We start from the raw sequence: 26,029 nt of genomic DNA on the forward strand, positions 1-26,029 counted from the left end.
TTTCGATTTTGGTGCTTTGAATCTCAATTTTCTAGGATATCTTCTATCATAGGTTATTCAAACCCTGAAAGTTGTTTGAGAAAGGACTCTTAAGGCAATAGAACCAGGAAAAAGATGCTCAATAAATATGCATTTTCAGGAGGAAATATGGCTGGATATTTTAAATCTAAGTTTGAATCTAATAGAAACCATATGTTTTATGTATAGTTTCTTAATCCATTCACTAACTTTCTCTTCACACTTGAGATTATGTAGTGATGTCATTATTTTCAATTTTGGCATTCATACATGTACATTCTTAGGATTTTTATACAAAAGTAATCAATATGGTCTTTTCAGTTTGACCTTTAAGTCCCATGATATTAAAGAGAAAAGGTGAAAATTTAAAAACCAGATTGTATGAGATGAATAAACTAAATGCATGTTGGAGAGAAAAGAAATATATAGATGGTGAAATGTTACCTATTAATCAGGCCAGATCTTAATCTTTTGACAATACATGTTTTCTTTGGCTTACCAACATACTCAGTCCTGAGTGGAAAAAATCCAAAGAAGTTTCCTGGATAGTAAATATTTCTATTAAGCAATAGTCCATTTAAGTTAAATCCATTAAAAAAAATGAGTTTAGAGAAGAGCTGCATTTTTGTTTTTGAAACTTCAAAAGATTAGTTATCCATGTCTTGTTCTTTAAACAAGGGAATGAAGATATTTCCACATTTTTCCCAGCATTTATCTCAGACTTCTCAAGTTTGTAACTAACTTTTCCTAGTACATGGAAAAAGTGTTCTAAATGCCACAAATAATTGATTTCCTACTGTTATGAAAATATAAATATATTACTTATAGATGAGGATGAAAAACAATTCTCCTCCTTGATATTCATGGATGTGAGCCAATTTCTCCTTAGTGGACATCATTATTCTGCCTAGTGTGGGGGAAGGAGATATGAATGAGACCAGATGACTTTGTTCCATGGGGGCTGTCAACAACCACCCTAGTTACTCTGGGGAGGTCACTGAGGCCCCAGGTTCTCAGGGGTGGGGAGGACCTTGGAGATCATCACCAGTGCCCTTCCTTGACCACAAGGATATGGAGGTCAGAAGATGTGAAGAGATTAGAAGATGGAATATACATACGAAATTGTCTCTTCTCTTTCATATTAACATCACAAAAAATTCACTTACAACTATTTTCTTCATAATAAAACTTTAGTAGGTTAAGACGATTTCTAGTCTTTACTACCATTGTTCAGTTACTCTTTTATAATTTCTTCTTAGACAAACCTTGCCAAGTTAGTGATGAATACAACTAATAATAAAGTTTGATTAAAATATTTTATTGGTAAACATGCTACGGCATGGATTAAGGGTAAAGATAATTTAAGTAAACTTTCAGATCACTTTGAATATATTACTCTTTTATCTTTGTTACCCTTGTATTGTTATATTATGTATCTTTATACTGTAAGAGGCAACTTAGTGCTAATGGGTGTGAGCTTGGAGTCTGACCATCATGCATTCAGAATCTGCCTCTGCCACACTACCTTTGTGACCTTGGAAAAATTATTCGATCTAGTAGAGAATCAGTTTCTTCGTCTTTAAATTGGGCATATTAATAGAAACTACCTAACAAATGACTTAATATATACACAAAATACTTAGCACAGTTCCCAGTACATAATGAATATACTTAATAAAAATGTTAGTTATTATTGTCTCTGAACAATGGAATTAATTCCATTGCTGTGCTCAGTGTTGAGCTCAGAGGATACAAAAGCAAAAGGCATGGTTCCTGATAGAAGGCTTCCTAGAGGACATGATGATGCCTGATACACATCTTGAAAGGAGAGTAAGAAATAGCCAGGTAGAGGGCATTGTGTAGGTTTGTATGTGGCAGAAGGATGAAGGCTGATTGAGGAGGAGGGCTAATGTTTTCTAGGAAGATAGAGACCTGTGAACAAAGATGGCATTCTGGGGACACCGTAAATAATTAATTTAATATGTAATTGATTTAATATGGCTAATAGTACTTTGTGAGGTGGGGAGTGGTAAGGGCATGACAGTGAGTAAGATCATGCTGGGGATGTGTTGGATGAGAAATGCAGTGAATCAAACACAGACACCAGGACAACCCTAACATTGAAGGAGCAGATTAGGAAACAAAGCCCAGAAAGGAGACAAGTTTTCTGCCTTCCTTCTCTTCTCTTCCACACACCCAAGGGCTGGCGGGGATCTTTTGTGATACAGAGAGGAAAAGGCAGCTCTCTATAGGGTACATAGAAGTAGAAATATAATGCTGTACACATGAAAGTTATATAATGTAATAAACCAATGTTATCTCAATAAAAATAAATATAAAAAAGAAAGGCAGTACTGGGGGTGATGTGGCCAAGTAAATCTCCCTAATAAATAGCTGGGAGAGGAGAGGCAAGCGAGAGTTGGACAAAAAAGCAATGCAACAAACACTGTAGGGTCTGTTGGGTTTAGTGGATTAAGGGCTGTAGAGAAATGGAGAGTGGAAAAAGGGGATTTCAAAAGGGTTTCTGTGGATTATGAACTGAATCCTCCTTGATGTCAGCTGAAAAATAAAAATTTGAAATTCCTCTTAAATTATTTTATGGTAACTGGACTGAGCTCCTTTGATAAGAAAACTGAGGCACATAATGATTGCAGTCATTTGCCTAGGGTCACAAAACTAATTGAACTCAGGCATTTGAATTTATAGAAATCAGTAGAATCAAGATTTTAATCATAGGATAAAGCAGTAGGGGGTAAAATTCAAAGTCAAAATCCTTTTACTATTTACTATTTTATTTTCTCTGTAAAAAAGTAATTATACTTAATGTCAATATACAGTTGTCTTAAATTGGAAAATTGTTATAATGTAGTTTAAAGAGTGCCATGGGAATGGGGGAGGGGCATAGGTTTTCATCTGTAGCATAAAATACACTCTTTCCCTCTCCTATACATACAGTACCCAGCACATTGTGGATTCTGAATAAGCACTGGCTGAATTGATATGTACTGTAATAAACTCCCTCAATTTGCAAGGTGCTGGATAGATGACCGCTCAAGCCTGACTACTCTGTTACAAAAATGCCTGCATTTACAACCCTGGGTGCCTTAAGATACTGGCTTATCCTGGTTCACAGTCTCCTCATAGAAATGTGGTCCTCATTCACTCAAGTTTCAGGGGGCACATGCATGTTGCCATGGCTTTGGCTTTTTCCTTTTCCTGGTTTTCTCATTTCTTCCCTCCACACCTCTGGTCTGTTGGACCTCTGTCCTGCATCAGATGTTGAGGAGTGAGAGAGCTTACTGGGTCCAGTCAGGGTTCAAACACTCTTCTCCCCTCCCTATCTGGGTGGATTTCCAAGGGGATTGGTTCTCAGGCTTTTAAGGCATAAATGACCCTTTGGGTTTGTGTGTACATACCCGTGGCCTCTCTGTGTACCACAGAACATGGTGAGGAGAAAGGTACATTTGTATTTATGTGTAAGTATTTGTGTAGGATTGCCTGTCTCACATGGTAATTTCCTTTAGGCAAGTGCTGGACCGTATCTTGTAAAACATGCCTGAGGTTTTGCTGCATATCTTTTAGTCACATTTAAAAATCAAAATATATGATGCAATGAAGTACTATATATTCAAATTAGAGACTTCAATTTACATACATATCCCTTCACAGGATTAAACTCAATTAATGTGCATTGTAATTGAGTGTTAATAGTTACATTCGAAATTACTGTTCTAATACTTGTAAGTTTTTAAGATCCAAAAAGTGCTATTTATACTGTTTTGTTCACCAAATTCTTTAGCACGTGATACAGAATATGGGGAAGTCACTTCTCTGGGCAAAGTTTACTCATCATTTCATCTCCATTCATTCATTCATTCAACATTTTAATGATTGCTTACTGTCTGCCTGGCAAGGTGCTAGGACTTGTGAATATAAAGGAGAAGGTCAAGGTTCCTTCCTCAGTCCCGCTGGCGGGGGCCTGGATGGAAAACACCAGCAGCAAGCAAGCCCCAAGGGACCCCAAGGTGCATATTCCTTCTTCCAACTCTAAAATCGTATTTCTACCCAAATGTCCTAAATCAACCAGTTAGTTATCCGAATCATGCGACTTCCCCTAATAAACTAGGAATAAGGTTTCGACTAATCTGATGTGATTTAAAACGATTTCTGCTGATTCTTTGCCTTGCCCATCCTTTCGTGGACGGCTGAAGTTCAGCTTTAATACAACTTGCCTGGAAGAGGCTGTGCTAGCATTCTGAAAGTTTATAATTAAGTTCAGTGTTTGCGTGTGGGCTCGAGTGGGGAGGAAAACGACCATAATTATAGAGTTTCGGTTGTGAGTGCCTGCGAGGCTTTTAAGTAGCAGAAACACGAGAAACGGATAAAGCTTTCCTCACTTTTAAATAAAAGTCGCACAGGAGTTGCCGGCGGCATTCGGGTGCCCTTGGCGCTCTGTTGGACGCGGGCGGGTTGGGACGCTTGAGCATCTCCCCCCACCCCGCCACCTCCCTCCTTCCCGTCCTGGGTCTGAGGCCCTAGTCCAGGAGTGCTCCCAGAGGGCTCTGAGCGTCTGGGGCCTCGGTACAGGAGCTCTGTTCTCGGGACAGGAGACGACAGCGCGCGCGGAAGTGCGCTCGACTTGTCCCAGGCCGAGGCCGACTCTCTTCCCCCACTTCCTCCTGCGCGTTGGCTCAGCCTCCGGGGCGGCTCCTCCTCCTGCTCTGCCTCCTCCCACTGGCCGCGGCAGCGCTCTGGCTGGGGGTGCGGCGCCCAGACCAGCAGTCCCGAGCCCGAGGCGCGGCGCTGAGCGGCCGAGCGAGAGGGAGGCGAGGGGCCGCCCGCGCTGCTATCCCCGCCCCGCGTGCCCTGCGCCCCACTTCCCGGGCGGCCGCTCGGGAGCTCAGCCCTCCTGCTTCCCCCGGCGCTGTCCGGGACTCGCCGGGAAGCGAGCAGCTGGCAAGTTTCGGCGCGCGCAGGCGGCGGGCCGCGGGCACCGTGCGCTCCGGGCGGGGTGGCCGCGTCTCCGGGCTCGGCGCCCCGCGCGCACTTCGGCGATGGCTTCTCTGCCGCGGCGGCGGCTGCGCCTTCGCCCCCGCCGCCTCCTTCTCCTTCTCCCCGGATTCCTGCTGCCTCTTTGCGGCGCCTTCAATCTAGATGTGGACAGTCCTGCGGAGTACTCTGGCCCCGAGGGAAGTTACTTCGGCTTCGCGGTTGATTTCTTCGTACCCAGCGCGTCTTCGTAAGTGGCCGCACTTGGAAGGGGAGTCGGCCCCCTCCCCCATCGCGCGCACCCACCCTGCGATTTCCCACAGGGAGAGATCTCTGCAAGAGATCCCGGCGCCTTTCTATCCGTTTCCTCTAACCCTCCCTCCCCCCACTGGGCGATTTAGGTTCTGGGTGGATGAAATGCTTGGGGGAGGTGAACCCGCGCACCTCCCACCACCCAGTTCCCCCTTCTCCTCTCCTCAGAGGGAGCGCTTTGAAGCAGACCTGTGCTTGAAATTAGGGGAAAGTCGGAAATCAACAAAGGCTGGTATGGCTGGACACCGCGCCGCCTTTGCCGGTGTCCGGGACTTAGTCAATTTCATTTCCGAACTTCTTTTTCTCCCGTACTAGTTAGCCTTCCCTGGAGTCTTTTTGTTTTTTGGCTTCACAGACTTAAACACCCGTGTTTTTCGCTCTTCCTAAACAAGCCCTTCCCAATTCTTTACTCCTCTCAGTCTGATTCTGTTTCTCGTCATCTCCTTTTCCAGACATTCTGATGACTAAAATGACCATTCTGTCGTAGTAAATTCATTGTGTCTTATCTCTGAGACTGTCAAACCTTTGCACATTTGAGGGTGAACAGATGAATTGGATGTGTCATCTGTTCTTTTTATAGTGATTCATTATTTAGGTCATTGTTCAGAAAGAACAAGCATGTTTGCTGAGTTTTCACTCACTAAAGGTCATTTGAATACTGTAGTATTTAAGAATTCAGTTATGTTTCAAATTGCCAGCGTTTCGCGTTGCACAGGATTTGGAACAGAGTTATTGTCATTATTGGATTAAAAGTTGTCTCTGACCTTACCGAACGCTGACGTCATTCTCACCACACCACCCCCTTTTTTAGCGTTAGAAATACTGATTTAATGTGTTCCCTGGATGTCTTCTGATGTTTAAATCTTGTTTCCAAGAGGCAGAACTGTTCTTAGAGTTCTTTGTAAGCTCTTAGAAATTGTAACAACGTATTTTTGTTCTTAATTTTTTTCTATACTTTAAAGTATGGTTTTTTTGGGGGGAGAGGGCGGATAATTGTAATGGTCATTACTTTTTAGTACTATTTTTCCTATTCATACATGCCTAATTTGAGGATGATCTAAATATTTTTCCATGACTCTTACAACATTCGTCAGGATGTATGCTTTTATAGTGCAGAGGATTTTAGTTGCTTCCAAGGGTGCTGTTTTGGATTTAATTTCTACAGAAATTCTAATAATTTTGAAAATATATATTGTCTTTTGTCAAGAGTTGGTACTTAGAGTAGCCAGAGTTAGCACTTAAATACTTACAAATTGATGGAGTGGTTTGCAAATGTTGCTCTTGATTCGGTGGCAACCCTCTGAGTTCTGTAGTGTAAAGACACATGACAAAATGATAAACTTTAAGTGTTTTTACTATGGAAAATGCAGTAATACTGAACTGTTAGCATATTTCCTATTTTTGGTTGGGAGGCTGGATGGCTAATTTGTGATTAGTCATTGTAGTTGTTGAATATACTATGACCTCACAGGTTTGTTTACATGACCTCCCACGTGGGCCTTTAATGGTAAGGTAAAATTGAACTTGGTTTGGTTTCATATAACATTTTGAAACTTTCTTCAGTGACTTTGTTACTGATAGACTAGTGAGGTCTAGGTATAGCCTAAATAAAAAATATAAATCAACTTTGAGATTAAAAAACCCCAAAATATATGTAAACAAAGGTTTCTACTTCTGTGCTTTTCAGGTTTAACAAAGATTAATGCAAACTTATGCTTAATTTTGTAAAAGGGTACTTTTAAAGTTAACAAGCATTGGAATCCAGGGTGCATGAGGATGCCATTTACAATATTACCAGCTGCATTTATTGTTGTTATTTGGTGTGATAATAAACTTCTAAAGGGAAAAAAAAATTCACATAATAGAAAAGTGCTAATTAAAGTTTCCTTTCTTCTGAAGGAAGAGTGCTAGTATTAATGAGGAAGCAAGGGTAATGAGGTCTCCTGCTGCTTCCGGTTTCTATAGGTGTCTAAATACCTCTGGCAAGCTATAGAACTGTTTTCTGTCTCATTTTTCTTGTTTCTTGTTACAGAAAATTGTTATTGAATTATCTCCATATTGTTGTGAAAACTAATGAATCAATGTTAATTAAAAAGAAGGAAAAAGAAAGTACTAAGCAAAAACATTAAGGTGACTCCACAATAAAATTCCTCCAGAAATGAGTCTTAGGTTTGAAGTGAAAAGTCACAAAAATTATGATTTGAAAAATATAGAAAACAAACTTATGGTTACCAAAGAGGAAAGGTGGGGGGGGGGATAAATTAGGATTTGGAGATTAGAAGATACAAACTACTATATATAAAATAAATAAACAACAAGGATTTACTGTATAGCACAGGAAACTATATTCAATATCCTGTAATAAACTATAATGGAAAAAAATATGAAAAAGAACATATATATTATATGAATATGTGTGTATAACTGAATCACTTTGCTGTACATCAGAAACTAACACAACACTGTAAATTAGCTATACTTAAAAAAGGAAAAAATTGTGAAAAATAAAACATTAGCACTCCCTATTATTTTTCCTGTATGAATTAATTTATGGTGACTATATTGCCAAACTTAACGTAAAATTTAAATACTGTATACAGGCCAAGAACTAAAGGCATGTTTTTCTTGTGGAGAATAATTGGAGAAATTAAAAATTACACCCTAGGCTTAGTTATAACAATGATATCTTACATTGCTTGACCTATTTTATAATTTACAAAGCACTTTTACTTGTGATATCTCATTTTACTCTATACCACAGAGCACCAGGGGAAATAGGGAAGCAGATAAATTCACTCTTACAGAACAGGAAACTGAAGCCGGAAGAGTTTGCAGCCTTTAGCTGTTTGAGTGGGATGGTGTGGGGTAAGGGAAAAGATGGGAACAAAACGCAGAGGAAATGAAATTCAAATTACATTTAATTTTTTGTATTCAAATTTTAAAATTTTAAGAAAATGAATAATTTTCTTACTTTTAAGATATGTTATACAGTTCTCATTTTACATATATATTTATTTTAAAATAATGCTATAGTGAGCAACACCGGATTACAAGACTTGCTTTTTCCCCTGTTAAACACTGTTGGAGCCTTATTTACAGTTACTTCATGTCCTGTGACCCCAAAGACAAGGTGTGGGTGAGTGTGCCCTGGTCGCAGAAGGTCCCACAGAACATACAATGGTTCTCAATCCTAACTTCCTACTTGCAACACTTGGAGAGCTTTTAAAACCATACTGCTGCCCTGGCTTCATCTTCGATCTAAAAGCAGAGCTCTAACTTTATATTCAACAGCCTGTGGATCATTTCTTCTTGAGTAGAAAGAATTTTACAAAAAATGAACTCTTTTTCACCAAGTGATGTCAGTTGTACGTCTGTTTCTATTAATGGTACCATCATTTTCTCTGTCGCCCTGCAAATAATTTCATATTCCTCCCTCTCATTTTCTATTTTTCTTTGTCTCTCCTACTGGACACCCCTAATATTAGTCAGTGATTAGTCACCAGGCAGAAGATCCTAGAAATTCTTCCTTGTTAATGTTTCTTTTTTTTATTATTATTAATTAATTTATTATTTATTTTTGGCTGCATTGGGGCTTTGTTGCTGGGTGCGGCTTTCTCTAGTTGCAGCGAGCGGGGGCTACTCTTCCGTGCGGTGCGCGGGCTTCTCATTGCAGGCTTCAGTAGTTGTGGCTCGTGGGCTCTAGAGGGCAGGCTCAGTAGTTGTGGCGCACGGGCTTAGTTGCTCCGCGGCATGTGGGATCTTCCCGGACCAGGGCTCGAACCTGTGTCCCCTGCACTGGCAGGCAAATTCTTAACCACTGTGCCACCAGGGAAGCCCTTGTTAATGTTTCTTGCATCCATCTCTGCTTTGCACTTGTAGTTTGACCAGTCGTTACAAGCGTGGTCTGTGGCACTCAGGTCATCACCCCTCTGCCCATCATTTAGCTCTCAGACCTGCAAAACGTCTTACATGTTTCTAATAGTTTTATCTTTCTGAAGCATCTTTTGATCCTGGTATTCTGCTGCTAAAATTTCTTCGAAAATGTTCTCATGTCCAGAGATAAAGTCCAAACTGCTTAAACTGAATGAAGGTTCCTTTCAGTCTGTCCCAGTCTGCATCTACTTTTAAAAGCTTATGTCCCGTTTCTCTCTTCACCTTTGTAACCATCTTCACAACCCTTTACAAAGCGACACCAGCTTATTTTACTGTGGCTCTGGCTATATTGGTTCTTCTTTCTTTTTTTAAAATATTTATTTATTTATTTTTGCCTGTGTTGGGTCTTCTTTGCTACGCGCGGGCTTTCTCAAGTTGTGGAGAGCGGGGGCTTCTCTTAGTTGCGGTGCCGGCCTTCTCATTGTGGTGGCTTCTCTTGTTGTGGAGCACGGGGTCAAGGCGCACGGGCTTCAGTAGTTGTGGCTCATGGGCTCAGTAGTTGTGGCTTGCAGGCTCTAGAGCGCAGGCTCAGTAGTTGTGGTGCACAGGCTTAGTTGCTCCGCGGCATGTGGGTTCTTCCCGGACCAGGGACCAGGGCTCGAACCTGTGTCCCCTGCATTGGCATGCGGATTCTTAACCACTGCACCACCAGGGAAGCCCCTGGTTCTTTTTTCTTATCATAAATAATATATATGCATAGATTCTATCATCATTATATATTTAGAAGGCAAATCCTATGTTGATTTCTCCTGCTTAAGGCCCAAGGTTTATAGGATATTATAGAAGAGAAGGGAAAATGTATAGGATTTGTAGTTAATGCATCTGTTTTACATCACATAAATGTTGACTGTAGCTTTTTTTTTTTTTAGTGAAAGGTAAATGAGACTGGAATTATAGCTCTTAAGTAACATTCAGTAACACGTTTCTTTCTATATACGTATATGATAATTTTTCAGAAGTTCCTTTTGGTGAAGCCTCACTGGTCAGCCAGATCAGCCAAAATATATTAACCATGCTTTATCTTGGAAAAGTCAGTGCTGAAAGCAGCCAAATAACTTAGTTCATTTGGAGAGTTTAAAAAATGTACTTGTCATTGTTTGGCTGGTTGTCTCTCCTTGGTAGTCAAGGTCATGTTCCCTGAAGCAGCTGCCCTTAAAGTACACTTTGGATTGAAAGTGCATCCGAAGGGCATCCTCCTGGTTGGCTTCTCGAATCCTCTTGTCTCTCCCATCCTCTTCCCCTTCCTCCCCCTCTCCGTTACTACCTCCCCTTTCTTCTCTCCTTCTCCCTCCCTTGCCCTTGCTCCGCTACCTCTCCTCCCTCCATCGTTCTGTCCCTCCCTCTCTCCCTTCTCCCCCACTTTCCCTCCCTCCCTCTTTCTTCTTCTCTTACCCCTCTTCCCCCAAACACACATTGCTACTCTTTATCTTTCAGAATTTCTTGGCATGATATTAATGGCTTGCTCATATATGTAAACCTTAATTTTAAAGTCATTCAATGAAAATGATTCGAGTCATTTAAAAAGAATGGTGAGGGGCTTCCCTGGTGGCGCAGTGGTTGAGAGTCCGCCTGCCGATGCAGGGGACACGGGTTCGTGCCCCGGTCCGGGAAGATCCCACGCGCCGCTGAGCGGCTGGGCCCGTGAGCCATGGCCACTGAGCCTGCGCGTCCAGAGCCTGTGCTCCGCAACGGGAGGGGCCACAGCAGTGAGAGGCCCTAGTACCGCAAAAATAAATAAATAAATAAAAAGAATGGTGAGGATGGGGATCCTGATACTGTTCTTGGGCAAACTTTTTGGAAGGGAGATGGATTCTGTCAGGAGGAAGTTGCAAGTATATGAAACTAAGTTGCTCAGCTTCAGATTTTTGCTGCTTACCAGAGAAATCTCTGTCAGCCTCAGCTAACTCTGTGTGTCTTCCCCAACTCTCCACCATTGTCAGGAAATGTTGCAAGCCAACTATTACCTATCCTTTTTTTTTTCTCTCTCTTGAGAGCTTGCGTTTGGGTTACTTAATGGCCCTTGAAAACAGATTTTAACTTTTATTCCTACTTCATTAAGGAGTATTTTATTGTTTTTAGTTCTGCTGTCATCATCTTGTATTTTTATGATGCGTTCACATTTTCTAAGTTTACTTTTATCTAAACTATCCACATTCAGAAATTTTCTTTTTTAAGTAATTATAGTGGGCATTGTTATTTCCATTCAATAGAACAGGAAACTGAGGCTCAGAGATTTAAAGTGACTTTCTCAATTGATTTATATGGTGACTGGAACCTTTAGCCCCAAACTGCCCATTAGACAATGCTGCTTATATTGCGAAATTTTTTCTGGTCTGTCACTTCTTTTACTTTAATTAAGCTGTTGTAGACATTCATTAGACATTCCTAGATGAACTTCAAGTCGTAACGATTTAATATTTTTGTAAGGCGTTTCATTAACAGGCTGTTTTTTGTTATTGTGGCAGAAAGACACAAGACATAAAATTCACCCTCCCGACACATTAACAGGCTTTTGTTTTCTGTAATATGTGTTGCTTTTATAGTCCTTAATTTTCTCATATAGCACCTTTCACCATTCGGTACCCTTTAATCTCTACAAATACTTAATTTTTCTCTCCACACCTCCCACTTAGGACTTAACATTTGTCTAAGGCAGTCTTACTGTCTTTATCTCTCCATTTTTCTCTTTTAAAACTTTCTGTAACACTCTTAAAAGGAACTTAAATATCATGTTGACACTTTGCACAAAGAACTTTATTTCTCAGCTTTTCCCCCTCATTAACCTAGCACTTAGAAACTGAGAATGCTCACACATTCCTTTTATATTATTCTACCATTTCTGTGGCATTTCACCAATGTGCAAGACTGCACATGAAGGTATGCTTAGGAAAACTTGATGAACACCCATATTAGTACATCTAATTACCATCATTTCATGCCTATAATGTGCAAATGGTCTGATGAAAAGCAGCAGTCTTGTTCCTGATCCTATCCAAGGAACTAGAGCTCTGTGCTGCCAATAGTGAGTGCAGTTTCCATTCAGAACTCTCCTCGACGCCCTTTTTTCTGTCTTTGCTGAAGTCTGTGTCCCCTAATAACTTTCCAGCCCTCTCTGTCTTTAGTGCCAAGTAAAGAAAGTATCTGAAATCCAAAATTAAGAAGAGAAACATTACAGAAAGAAATTATTTTAAGGATAATTTAAATAATCAGATGTTTATTAGAGGATGATTTCTGCATTCTACAGGGGTTGGTGATAGTGGAGATGGCTTTTTATGTATGGCTGTTTTGATTGAGACTTATAACTATCAAATTTACTTGCTACTCAGTTGTCAATTTAAAAAGCTTTTCTTGAGTGCTTGTTATGTGGCAGCACAAAGATGACTGAGGGTCCCCTCCATTCAAGGAAGCAGTTTATCATAAGGTAGGAAGAAGTGCTTTGATAAAAAAGTAGTAAAGATTCTGTAGTGTGCCATGTGAGGACAGTCCAGAAATGAGTTTGCTTGTAGGTTTCTAGGCAAATTCTGAGAATCAGCTCCTGTCCTGATCTCCTGGAACTGGCCATTATCCACAATATGAAAATCATACACATACCTGTGCTCGTATTACCCTTATTCGGGCTATTGCAGGAATGAGCCTATGCCTCTTCAGATGTAGACCTGAAAAGTATACTTATCTGAAATATTTTTTTTTGCCTATCATGTACTAAAACATCATTTAATCCAGATGGGGAGGGGCAGTTTTGTGATTTTGTGGCCAAATTTTTGACCTGTTGAAAAAGGTAAATTTCATATATGTGTGTGTGTGTATAATTTAGCTGTTAACCAGCTCTGCTGTAGAAAAGGAGGGCATAATGATACTTAGCTGCTCTCTTATTCATGGGGGCTGAGGGCTCTCTTAGTCAGCTTTATAATATTTCTTGCTGAATGAAAACTAAGTTGGCTATGAGGAGAAAGAGCCAGCATTGATGTTCTACTGATGCCAACTATGACTGCATAAAGCTTTATTAAACAGGGTGTGGTTTGGTTGGGAGTTTTGTCTTTATCTTGAGTATGGAGTTTTAAGATAAGTGTACGAAAACGGGGTTCCAGCATTTCATGCAGCCATCTTTTGACTGGTCTAAATATGATTTAGCAGATACATCCAGAAGAAATGAAATTGATAAATAAAAGTTAAAATGAAAGCATTCCATATTTAAGATGTAGGTTTGTTCATAACTTCACAAAAAAGTGAAAAGCAATTATGAGTATTTTCTTTGCCAGAAGAATGTAAGTGGCTTAGTGTTTAACAAGGAAATGAAATGATAATGGCGACAGCATTTATTGAGGGCCTTCTTTGTCTATCTGTATCCTGTTTTCTTCTCCTGTATTTCAGTTAGCTTCTTCTCAGCCTCTTTTACTCTATCCTCTTTCTCTGACTTAAATGTTGTTGCTTCCTCTCTTTCCACTTCTCTCTGAAGCCTCTCCCTGTGTGAACCCATCCGTTCCAAGTTGACATTCTCAACACGTTATCTCTAAGGGCAGAACTCTCCTCAGAGCAACAGACCACCAATTAGGTGTCTCACAGGTATTTCAAGCTAACATGTTAGGAACTGAACTCTTGGTTTTCCTGTAAGTACTTAGTCTGCCTTCTGCTTCCCTACTCTCTGGGCTTTTCTAGCACAGTAAGTGGTTCTCCCATCCCTGCACTCCAGAAAGAAACCTAGGTGACGTGCTTTATTCTAATCTTCCCTTTCTACCACATTCAAGCCTCCAGCTGTTCCCGTTCATTCTACTCCAGATATTTCCCAAATCTGCCCGTCCATCTCCTTCTCCATCTGTCCTCCCAGCCTAGTTTACCGTCACCTCCTCCCTCAGGTGCTCAAAGTCTCTCGCTTTTCTTGTTCCATTTTTGCCCCCCCTCCCCCTTAATACTTTCCCCATAAGGTGCCACATTTCATTTTCTTTATTAGATTATGTCATTCCCTTGCTTTAAAAAACATTCAGAAGCTTCACGTGGACCTTATGATAAAATCCAAAAGTTTTACCTGGCTAAAGGACCTTGTGTGATTTAGCTCTTGCCAAGCTCCGCAGTTTTATCTTGTGCCATTCCCAGTTTGCTCTCCTTTAGCCACACCTCTTTCCTTGTAACTCTTGGAGACTAAGCTCTTTCCTGCCTTGAGTCTTTGTACCTCTGCCTGGGGCCCTCCCATCCACCTCTCCATCCCACTCACTTAGCCCCTCACTCCCAACACACAGACACTCCTTGGCGACCTTCTTCTAATCCCGTACATCTCAATTTACTTAGAGGTAAATCCCTTTGCTGCTTTATCTGAAAGAGGTCTCTTCTCCCTGTTCTTGAAAGATAACTTCCTTAGACATCCCTTTATCCAAAGGAAGTGTCTCCCCTCCATTCCTTAGAGGTAACTTCCCTTAATCTAAAGAAGGTCTCCTCTCCTTGTTCCCAAATAATACCTCTCAGCCAATTGTTGGTTCTTTCGTAGCACTTGTAACAGTGACTAATTTTCTTGGCAAGTTTCTGGATTTCTTCCCAAAGGGAATGTAAGCTCCACTGAGAGCAGGAACCAAGATTGTCTTATTCATCCTCGTTTCTCTAGTGCCCATATCTGTGCCTTAGTAGAGGAGACACTCAATCCATATTTTTTTTCTGAATGAATAGAAACAACTAAAGAAAAGATCTCTTTTACTTAAAAATATGACTCCTGATTATTTTGTCTTTTGCTAATTTTATCCTGTTAAGAAATTGAATAGTGCTTCTATTCTTTGACCAGGAATTGATTAGATTAATCCAGTGAAAAAAGACATTCGTTAGTCACTATTAAAAAAAAAAATTGAAGTATGTAGTTTTAAAACAAGATAAGTTTTCCCAATGGAAAAATGATAATATTTAAAATTACCATACTTTAGAACCATTTATTTAGAATCATTTATTTTTTTTGTTCATTATTCAGGATATGGAAAGTGTACAGAAAATCACACACAAAAAAAACAAAAATCAAGACAAATGTCCATGTCTCTAGCCAGCATACATTTTAAACAAATTAATTGAGCTATAATTGACATATAATAAACTGTACCTATTCAAAGTGTACAGTTTGGCCAGCATAAATTTTTAAATGACATATAACCCTGAAGTTGCCTTATAATGTGTTACTAGGATGAGTAAACTATATTGAATAATGTATGTATGTAAAAGAGCACCAAGTGAATAATGAAGGTGGATTATCCTCTCAGTGAGTGGTTTTTAAAGAATATTTGTGGATAAAATCAAGAGAATGATTGCTCTTCCTAAGTCATAAGATATTATTTATGCTTTTGCCACTTAAAGTCTTTGTCTTGCCTTTTGTATTTTAGCAGGATGTTTCTTCTGGTGGGAGCTCCCAAAGCAAACACTACCCAGCCTGGGATCGTGGAAGGAGGGCAAGTCCTCAAGTGTGACTGGTCTTCTCACCGTGGGTGCCAGCCAATTGAATTTGATGCGACAGGTAAATGTTGATGCCGTGGTCCCTTTTCTTAATTTCTGTTATTTGATATTTTCTGCCTACCTTTGCCTCTCCCCATTTGAATAGAATTTTATTTTTTTAATAAACTTATTTATTTTTGTCTGTGTTGGGTCTTCCTTGTGGTGCGGAGCACGGGCTTCTCATTGCAGTGGCTTCTCTTGTTGTGGAGCACAGGCTCTAGGCTTGTGGGCTTCAGTAGTTGTGGCACGTGGGCTCAGTAGTTGTGGCTCACGGGCTCTAGAGCACAGGCTCAGTAGTTGTGGCGCACAGGCTTAGTCGCTTCGCAGCATGTGGGATCTTCCCAGACCACGGCTCGAACCCGTGTCCCCTGCATTGGCAGGCAGATTGTTAACCACTGCACCACCAGGGAAGTCCCTCCCCATCTGATATGTTTCAAAACATGATTTAATTTTTGAAAGTACTTGCTTTAGCTTAAATGTAACAGTTTAGTGAAATAATATGTATAAGCACTTCAGATCCCCAGAGAAAGTTATATAAAGACAAATGACTTATTATATGATTTTTTTTGTACAGTTTTGTGGCATATAAAAGCCTTAAAAATATATTGTGTTTCCACACTGCTTTGGATGTCTTCAACTTCCCTGATAATGTCAATCTGCAGAAGTCTGGGGAAAATCTGTTAAAATGTTTTTGCACCTCTTCTGAGAAAGGCTTTTGTCCTTTCTCTTGTCAGCAAAATTGACTCACTGACTCCTTAATCATGAAATAATCTAAAGTCTTGGGTTGTGCTGTCAGAACCAGTTGAGGAATATTTTGTATTCAAGTAGATTTGGTTGACTTAAAAAACAAATTCTTATCCAAAATTTATTGGGAAAATAATATGTTATGGTTCTGATAACATTAAATTTTTATCTAACAGCGACAAATTCCAGTGTCAGATTGTGGTAGTAAGGAGGAAAATAGCATAAGGAAGATGACAAATAAGAAATAAGTTTTACATTTACATCAATATAATAAAATATACATAATCCTGTATACATTTGTATTGATATATTTATCCACATATGTGAAAGTTTAGAGACTCCTCAAAGAAATAGTGTGACATTCTTCTGGTACAATAGTTCTGCGAAATTTTTTACCAGTTTTGATTTGCTGGCTTTGACAAAATATTTTAAGATAAGCCTGAAGAAAATTAATATTTTTTTCCATATTGTTATTTCCTGCTGGTTCTAAAACATATTCATTCTGGGAATTATAATACCAGTGAAACAGAAATCATGTTGTGGACTGTTACATTTGATATCATGACCAGTACCAAAATGAGTGTCGTTAAGCCAGTTCTTCATAGGGATTGGGTCACATGTTTGCTTTTTTCCATTTGAAACTATCTACATTAAACTTTGTTGTTTTTTCCATATATGACTGGCATTTGGAAAACCCCAAGAGTATGTAAATAGGCTCAGTTTTACCACAAATGGAGAAATATACCTGGGATTCAGGATATTATGGGTCAGGGCATTTATATATTCTAACAACATGTGAACACTAATAAAAAAATGTTGAACTGTTCAGATATATTTCTGTATTCAACACCACAGGTTTTGTGCAGTGCCAGATAATTTATTACTGGTCTTTTTTGAAATTTGGCTTTAGTATTATTTTTATTGAAAAAATTTCAGACAGTCCAAGAGGGTAGACAGTGAAAAAATAGGACTTGCTCACATTAGCCTGCTTAGAGGCAATCACTTTAAATAGTTTCTTTGATCTTCCTAGAATTTTCTTATTCCTATATATCTGCATATCCTTAAAAAAAAAACTCACAAATAGGAATATACTAAATATTACTATTAGCTACCTGACTCAGCCCCCCGCCCCTCCCTGCCCAATATAATCTCTCGTAGACATATATAGATTTACCTCATTCTTTGAAAACCACTGATAGTATTCTGTTTTATAGTATATATAGCCTAAATTATTTAACTCATATTTCCTGTTGATGGACATTTAGATTGTTTCTGTTTTTTTTTGTAATTTTAAGCACTGCTATAGTGAAAATCTTATACACAGGTATTTGTACAAGTGTGTGAATATGTATGATAAAGTCCTAGCAGGATTTTTAGATCAAAGTATATGTATTGTTTTAATACTACAAAGCTACAGTAATCAAAACAGTGTGGTATTGGTACAAAAACAGACATGGATCAATGGAACAGAATAGAGAGCCCAGAAATAAACCCACACACCTACAGTCAATTAATCTTCGACAAAGGTGGCAAGAATGTAAAATGGGAAAAAGACAGTCTCTTCAGCAAGTCGTGCTGAGAAAGTTGGACAGCTGCATGGAAATCAATGAAGTTAAAACACACCCTCAAACCATGCACAAAAATAAACTCAAAATGGCTTAAAGACTTAAACATAAGACATGACACCATAAAACCCCTAGAAGAGAGCATAGGCAAAACATTCTCTTACATAAATCGTACCAGTGTTTTCTTAGGTCAGTCTCCCAAGGCAATATAGATAAAAACAAAAATAAACAAATGGGATGTAATCAAACTTACAAGCTTTTGCATAGCAAAGGAAACCATAAAAAAAACAAAAAGACAACCTACGGAATGGGAGAGAATATTTGCAAATGATGTGACGACAAGGGCCTAATCTCCAAAATATACAAACGGCTCATACAGCTCAACAACAACAATAAAAACAACCCAATTGAAAAATGGACAGAAGACCTTAATAGACATTTCTCCAGAGAAGATATACAGATGGCCAGTAGGCACATGAAAAGATGCTCAATATTACTAATTATTAGAGAAATGCAAATCAAAACTGCAATGAGGTACCACCTCACACTGGTCAGATTGGCCATCATTAAAAAGTCTACAAATAACAAATGGTGGAGAGGCTGTGGAGAAAAGGGAAACCTCCTACACTGATGGTGGGAATGTAAGTTGGTGCAGCCACTATGGAAAGCAGTGTGGAGGTTCCTCAGAAAACTAAAAATTGAATTACCATATGATCCAGCAATCCCACTCCTGGGCATATACCTGGACAAAACTTTAATTCAAAAAGATACAACCCCCCATGTGCATAGCAGTACTATTCTCAATAGCCAAAACATGGAAACAACCTAAATGTCCATCAACAGATGAATGGATAAAGAAGATGTGGTACATATATGCAATGGAATACTACTCAGCCATGAAAAAGAATGAAATAATAACATTTGCAGCAACATGGATGCAACTAGAGATTATGATACTAAGTGAAGTAAGTCAGAAGGAGAAAGACCAACACCATATGATGTCACTTTTAGGTGGAATTTAAAATATGGCACAAATGAACCTATCTACAAAACAGAAACAGACTCATAGACATAGAGAACAGACTTGTGGTTGCCAAGGGGGAGGGGGCTGGGGGAGGGAAGGACTGGGAATGTGGGATTAGCAGGTGTAAACTGTTATATATAGGATGGATAAACAACAAGTCCCTACTGTATAACACAGGGAACTGTATTCGTTATCCTGTGATAAACCATAATGGGAAAGAATATAAAAAAAGGAATGTCTACATGTGTAGAACTGAGTCACTTTGCTGTATAGTAGAGATTGGCACAACATTGTAAATCAGCTATACTTCAATGAAAAAAAAGTATATGTATTGTTTTGATAGAAATTGCAAATTATTTTTCACAGAAGTTTACACCCCTCCAGTGTTTTCTGACATCCATGCCAATACCATTTATCACCATATTTTTTATCTTTGTCAATTTTATATTATATATCATATCATTATTCTATGTATTATATATGTATAATTTATATATGTAATATATTATTATATTATTTTATATTATATTAATTTGTATTCCTTTAATTAACAGTAAGACTAATCACCTTTGCATTTGTCTGTAAGCCATAGTATTCCTTTTCCTCTGAGCCACTTTTAATATATTTGCACATATTTTCTGTTGATTAGTGGATTAAAAAAAATGAATCTCAGTTGATGGCACTCCATCCTTTTGGTTAGTTAGCCCAAAATTTGGAGTCATGCTTGACATAAAATCTCAGCAAGTCATAGTCTAACTGCTTCTTTGTCCTTCTGCTGCTAACATCCTAGTTCAAGCCACAATTGTCTTTCACCTGGACTGTTGCCCTGGGCTCCTAAATTAGTAAAGGAAAGAGATGGCACACTTAAATTGGGATAGTTTGAGGAGCTTTTAGTAAGGGGACTATTTACAAAGTAAGTGGGCACTAGTTAAAATTTGGCCTCTAAGCCTGAAGGGAGAAAGGGAAGGGAGCAGTTACCAGAATCCAGGCAGTGGGGCGAGCCACGTGAGGGAACTGTGGCTTTTGTCAGAGGACAGTAGCCAGCCCAAGGTGACTGGAAAGAACACGGGAATAAAACCCTGGCCTCACTCTCCTTCCTCCCTTTCATCTCTGTGCGTGCTCCCCACTGGCTGAATCCAAGTGGGAGCCAGCGTGCCCGGCTGCCCATGAGTTCACACTGGTCAGCGTCGTGGGCAAAGAGCAGGGTGGGGAACGGTGGAGAGGAGACCTGGAGGGGCAGAGGGAAGAGAGCCGGCACCCCCCTCGCAGTTCTCCCCGATTCTGCCCTGGGTACCCCCTGCTGTTTGTTCTCTAGAGCAGCCAGAGTGATTCTTTTAAAATATTCAGGTTATGACACTCCCGTTCAGATTCCACTAATGTCTCCCCATCTGTCCTGCAGTAGCCGAGAGGACTGAGTATTCCAGCCCACCATTTCTATCTTTACCTTCATCTTCTAGTGTTCTCCCCTTCTTCATGCTCTTCCAGCCTCACTGGAGCTCCTTGCAATGGCTTGTGAACAGTAGGCACATTTCCACCTCACCTTCCCCTGGACTGTTCCCGCTGCCTGGAGCATTGATCCCTCCAGTGTACATTGGGTGCCCCTCCACCACCTCCTGTGGGAATTGCTCAAGTGTTATCTTCTTAGTAATGCTCTGACCAGCTTATTTAAAATGCCAGTTCCCCCTTTCCCACTTTGTGCTTCCATCCACTTTTCAGCTTTATTTTTTCCTTAGTACTCACATTGCTATAGAAGTTATTTATTTTTAGTTAATGCCTCTTTCTTTCAATTAGGATATGTATTCCACCGGGATAGTTTTTATCTGTTTTGTTCACTGCTGAAATCCCAGGGCCTAGAACAATGCCTGGTGCCTGGCACAAGTGGTACCCAATAAATTGAATAGATGGATGAATGAATCATAAGAGCTTTTTCTATAGTGAGGAAATAACTAAAGTCCTTTCATTATATGTTTACAAATACGGATTTTTTGTTCTATTCTCTTTTTGTCCTTGCTTATGATATTTCTCTTAATCATTTTGTATAACCTCTGAGACTTCTCTTATGAAAAGAATATACAAATTGACTGCATTTTTTACATTGGAATTTTTATCCAAATAGTGTTTGAATTTAAGAAAAAAGGAGAATATAGTTTTCAATAATCTAGTCATGAGCATGTACATATATCTGGACACAGCACCATTAGACTGTGTCTTGACTGTGGAAGAAATGCTTACAACTTACAGAATCCACCTGAACTTTTCTCACACCTCTGTCCCATCTGAGCCCAAACACATAAACATCTCTGCCCCACTGATGCCTTTTATCTTCTCCGTTATCTCGAGGGAGAATAGTGGCTTTTCCCTCTTTCTCTCCCTCGCCTCTGTCTTGTGTTGGGAGACAGTAGCTGAGTGGATAAATGTGGTTTCTGAAGGCAAACTGCCTGGGACTCAAGCCCCAGCCCTGTAGTTTACAGCGGTTTAACTTGCACAAGTTACTAACAGGTTACTACCCTCTCCCTGACTGAGGCATCAACCCTGCTCCATAGGAATGCATTAAATGGAATGAGTTGATTTACATGTGTTAAGACATGTAAAGTGCTTAGTGTAGGGACTGGGCACACTATCATGGCTCACTTAGTATAAGCTGGGGTTTTTTTTGTTTTGTTTCTTGTTTTTTTTTTGCGGTACGCGGACCTCTCACTGCTGCAGCCTCTCCCATTGCGGAGCACAGGCTCCGGATGCGCAGGCCCAGCGGCCATGGCCCATGGGCCCAGCCACTCCGCGGCATATAGGATCTTCCCGGACCGGGGCACGAACCCGTGTCCCCTGCATCGGCAGGCGGACTCTCAACCACTGCGCCACCAGGGAAGCCCAAGCTGTTTTATATTTTTATTACTTCTCCCTTCTCAGGAACCTTCTCATTTAACTCTATGTTCCTGGTCTTCCCCTGCTCCCTTCTTTTTTTTTTTTTTTTTTTTTGAACTTTGAAACATGGTTAATTTTTTCCTACCTGGAAAACTAATCAAAACAGCTTTCCCTTGAGCATGTGTCTTCTTTTAGCTATTTTCCTTTCTCCTTTTCTTCACAAGCAGGGTATTGAACACGGTGCCTCTCTTCATCACTTCCCATGCTCAGCCATTTCAATCTGGCAGCTCCCTAAGCCCAGCCCAGCAGTGGCCCGAACTGCAATCGCTGGTGGCAGCCTCCTTCAGTGGAGACTTGATCCCTCATCTTATTGAACCTCTCTCTTATAATTCGCCTCACTCTTCATTCCTTCCATATTTAATGTGTCCAATCTTTGCCTGTCTGAAACTATTGATATCTTGTCCCCTTACTCCTCCTAACCTTTTTAAAAAAATTTTATTGAAGTATAGTTGATTTACAATATTGTGTTAATTTCTTCTGTACAGCAAAGTGACCCAGTTATACATATGTATGTATTCTTTTTCATATTCTTTTCCATTATGGTTTGTCACAGGATATTGTGTGATATCCTAACCTTCTTGATACCCTTGTGGAGTTTACCCTTTAACTCTTCTTTCTTCATTCACTCCATCCATATTTGCTATACATTGTTGTGTCATGAAAAAGAAATAGGCCATGGAGTCACACAGGCCTGGGTTCAAATCCAGACTCTGCCATTCTTCCAGTGTTACCTTGGGAAAATTACCTACCTTTCCACAGCTGTACTACATTCCCAGGGTGATCATGAAAAGTTTCAATTAGTTAGCTTATTTTCTCTACTTTATTGTGTTTCTGAATCCAGAGGAGACTTTAGTGCTTAAAAGGGCTGCATCCTCATGTTTTTAATATTTGGGAAGTAAAATTTATAAAATTATTTTATTTAAATTATCTCTTACATGATATGGTAGATATTACAACTGTTCATTAGTATCATATTTCTGGGAATAACCTCGAATTTCGGTAAGCCCCTGTGACTTTTGCTAGCCAATGAAACATGAGCAGAAGTGTGTCATTGATGGGTGGAGGTGTTTAGGAGTTGCGGCATTGTTCTGCTTCTTCTCTTACCAGATGCCATAGTGAGTAGTGATAGTGTAAATAATAGAACCTCCCTCAGCCTGGGTCCCTGAGTGAGGAAGACATAAAGGTTAGACTCTTACTGACCCACAATGTATGTGTATAAAATAATCCTTTGTTATTTTTGACTAATAGTTATTGGGGATGCTTGTTACTATAGTGTAATGCAGCCTAACTGAATAATACACGTAGGGATATTAAAGTTGAGTAAAATTATCAGTAGTCAGCTTTTGGAAAATGGTCATTAAAACTCTTTCCTATTCTGTATGCCAACTCGATCTTCTGTTAAGTTTCTTGTTCTGTTTTACTGGGTCCTGAGTGGCTAAGTGACTAGGTATCATTGCTTATGCTAAGAATAAGCCCCTGGTTGGTATATTGCATTTAGACTGGGAGAAACTGTAAATAGGATAATAAATACCTGATGGGGAAGCCATAGCTTTGGAGTTCCCTGAGTTCAGTGACTCTTACAACTGGCATGTCTTTTGCGGGAACTCTGGAAGCTCTGGCTATGGGGTCATTACAAGAGATACCATTCCTATGGGGCAGGAGGCTTTGAAGCATGGGTAGCTGCTGTACCCACCACATCTAGTTTCTTCATACCTGAGCTGTCTCCTGATGAGGCAAAGAGAAGAGCTCTGGACAGCTGTGTGTACTGCTGCACAGGGAAGTTCATGTAAGGACTCTCATCGGGGAGGTTATGCCTTGTTCTGTACTATAGCCTCTAAATAGATTGGTGCTGTGTGTGGCCTTTGGTAGTTTTGTGAGTCTGAAAGTTTAGCTGAGCCCCGAGAAGACTTCCTGATAGTTGTTGCATCAACATTTGAAGTTTGTAACTGTTTGAAGTACTGCTCTAGGCTCATTTGTTTCTTGGGCTATTTCTCTTTAGAAAAAACAGAATAATGACTTTATCCCTTCCTGTAAAAAGAACAAACTTCAGCTAGCTCCAGGATCACCATAAAATTTTTTAGAGTAAGGTACTTTTTGGAGATACTATAAATGCTTGGCGTTAAATAGTATATTATCAATGTCCTTTCCCATTTCCTTCTTCTTCCTTTTAGATCAGGTTCTGCTATACAGGCTGTCAGTGCACTAAGTACAGCTCTTTTTCTTCATTTAGCTGAAATTTATACTTGTTTTCTTTTCTTCTCTTTTTTTTTCTGGTTATCTTATGATGTGTTTGTTTTCCTGATTAGACTGTAAACTCTCCAGAGAGGGAACAGATGTGTTTCTGCTCACCATTGTGTGCTAGTGTATGGAGAAGTGTCTGGCATATGGTAGGTTGTATATGTGTGTTTATTGCATGCAGGTGTTGGGTTCTTCGTGCAAAGCAATAAAAATTGACTTTGGCTGAATTTTGCTGAATAGGAATTTATTGGCAGGATATTGGTAACTTGTAGCTTTCTGAAAAATGAGCAAGAGAAGCTAACAGAGGAACCAGTAGTGTAGGGTTTTATTGCTATTGGAATTGCTCTTACTGACTGTGGGGCAACACCATGGGAATAATTTCTTACCCATCCCTGGCTCTCTGCATCACTTGCTAGAGATTCAAAGCTTTTATGGTAGTATCTGACTGAGTCTAAGCCATATGCCTATGAAAGTCAGAAAAAGTCTATCTTATCTAGCTAAGAAATGATAGATTAGAGCTTGTTTAGAGAACTAAAACTTAGGGTCCTTCAAAAGAAAAAGAATAGTAGTAAGAGAGTACCTTTTTCTCTTTTGGGCTGGAAAAAAAGATACTAGTCAGAAAACATCCTTTACAAATCCAGTGTGTATCTGTTACTGATCAATAATTCATGGACCAATTTTATGTTCTGTTTACCAAAGATGTACCTAGATATTAGACGATGTATAATTTATTAGGCCATTTTATTGTGGGTCGTCACATGCATTAAGACATGTAGTAGTAGCTAAGGAAGAAAGTCTGGATTTTGGTATTAGGATAGTGTAACACTTAGTTTCTTGGCTCTTAAAGAGGAAATATGAATACTTTCAGTGTGCTTTTCTTCTTACTCCAGGCATGATTTTGGGTAGAGGGAGAGGAAGGAAGATTTCAGAAATATGTTTGGAAGACCAATCTAAATTTACTTCATTTTAACTCTGAGAAGTAGACACAAATAGATTTATACCAAAATAAATGAGGCATACCTGGAAAGTATCTAATTCTGCTTGGGGCCTTTGAGGAAGGCTTCCCAGATCGGTTGGTGATATTTTAGGTAGCTAATAAAAGATGAGGTAGAATTCACCAGATGTGGAAGAGGGTTCCAGGCAGAGGAAACAATATATGCATAGATTAGTAAAAGATGTTTATGAAGGAAAATCAACAATTCCATGTGACCCGCGTATATGCATCTATCTATAAGATTTATATGTGCAATGTGAGAGAGTTGAGAGCATGTTGAGAAATGAAGCTGGAAGTAAACTGAGGGAGGATCTAAATGAACTTTAAAAAGATATTCTAAACCAGCAGTCCAATCAAATAAATTCACCATCAAGCCTAACACACATAAGAGCATTGTATTAAAAATAAAAGGATCTAGAGCTCAATGGGTAGATCTTGGTTCCTTGCCATGCTAAGTAGATTTGATGTGACCATTACAGAGAAAGTAATACTTTCAGTACCCATTCTATTAATTTTCTTAGTCATTATTTTTGGTAGAATTATACAAGTTACATGAAATAATGAATATTATCATGTGGATATCTCCAAAATATTGTAGATATGCCTTTTAAAAAATTAAGGGAAAATGTAGGGTTCTGCGATGAACAGTTTAATTTAGCAGAAAATTCAATCCAAGATGGTAAGCTTACTTAGTGCTTTGATTTTTTTTTTTTTTTTTAGTGCTTTGATTTTTGAATGGTATTTGTGCATTACTGAGTCTGCAGGAATAAAAGGAAACCTCAGTCTAAAATTTCTTATTTCATGGATTTGTGAAACTTAGTTCCCAAACAT

At 39.4% G+C, this 26,029-nt stretch overlaps 1 protein-coding gene across 2 annotated transcripts in view; it reads left to right on the forward strand.

The window, feature by feature from the left end:
* The first annotated feature begins 4,829 nt into the window (after positions 1-4,829).
* Positions 4,830-26,029, forward strand: part of ITGAV (integrin subunit alpha V) — an 86,593-nt gene continuing 65,393 nt past the window's right edge. Inside the window, exons 1-2 of one of the 2 annotated variants that reach the window (XM_082841294.1) lie at positions 4,830-5,257; positions 15,603-15,733. In XM_082841294.1, the coding sequence (XP_082697420.1) occupies positions 5,073-5,257; positions 15,603-15,733 (316 nt within the window). In that variant the 5' untranslated portion in view covers positions 4,830-5,072. The remainder of the gene's footprint in view (positions 5,258-15,602; positions 15,734-26,029) is intronic. The other variant, XM_082841295.1, reaches the window with a different exon arrangement.

The sequence above is a fragment of the Leucopleurus acutus genome (assembly GCF_964270905.1).
Source record: "Leucopleurus acutus genome assembly, chromosome: 6".
Lineage (NCBI taxonomy): Eukaryota > Metazoa > Chordata > Mammalia > Artiodactyla > Delphinidae > Leucopleurus > Leucopleurus acutus.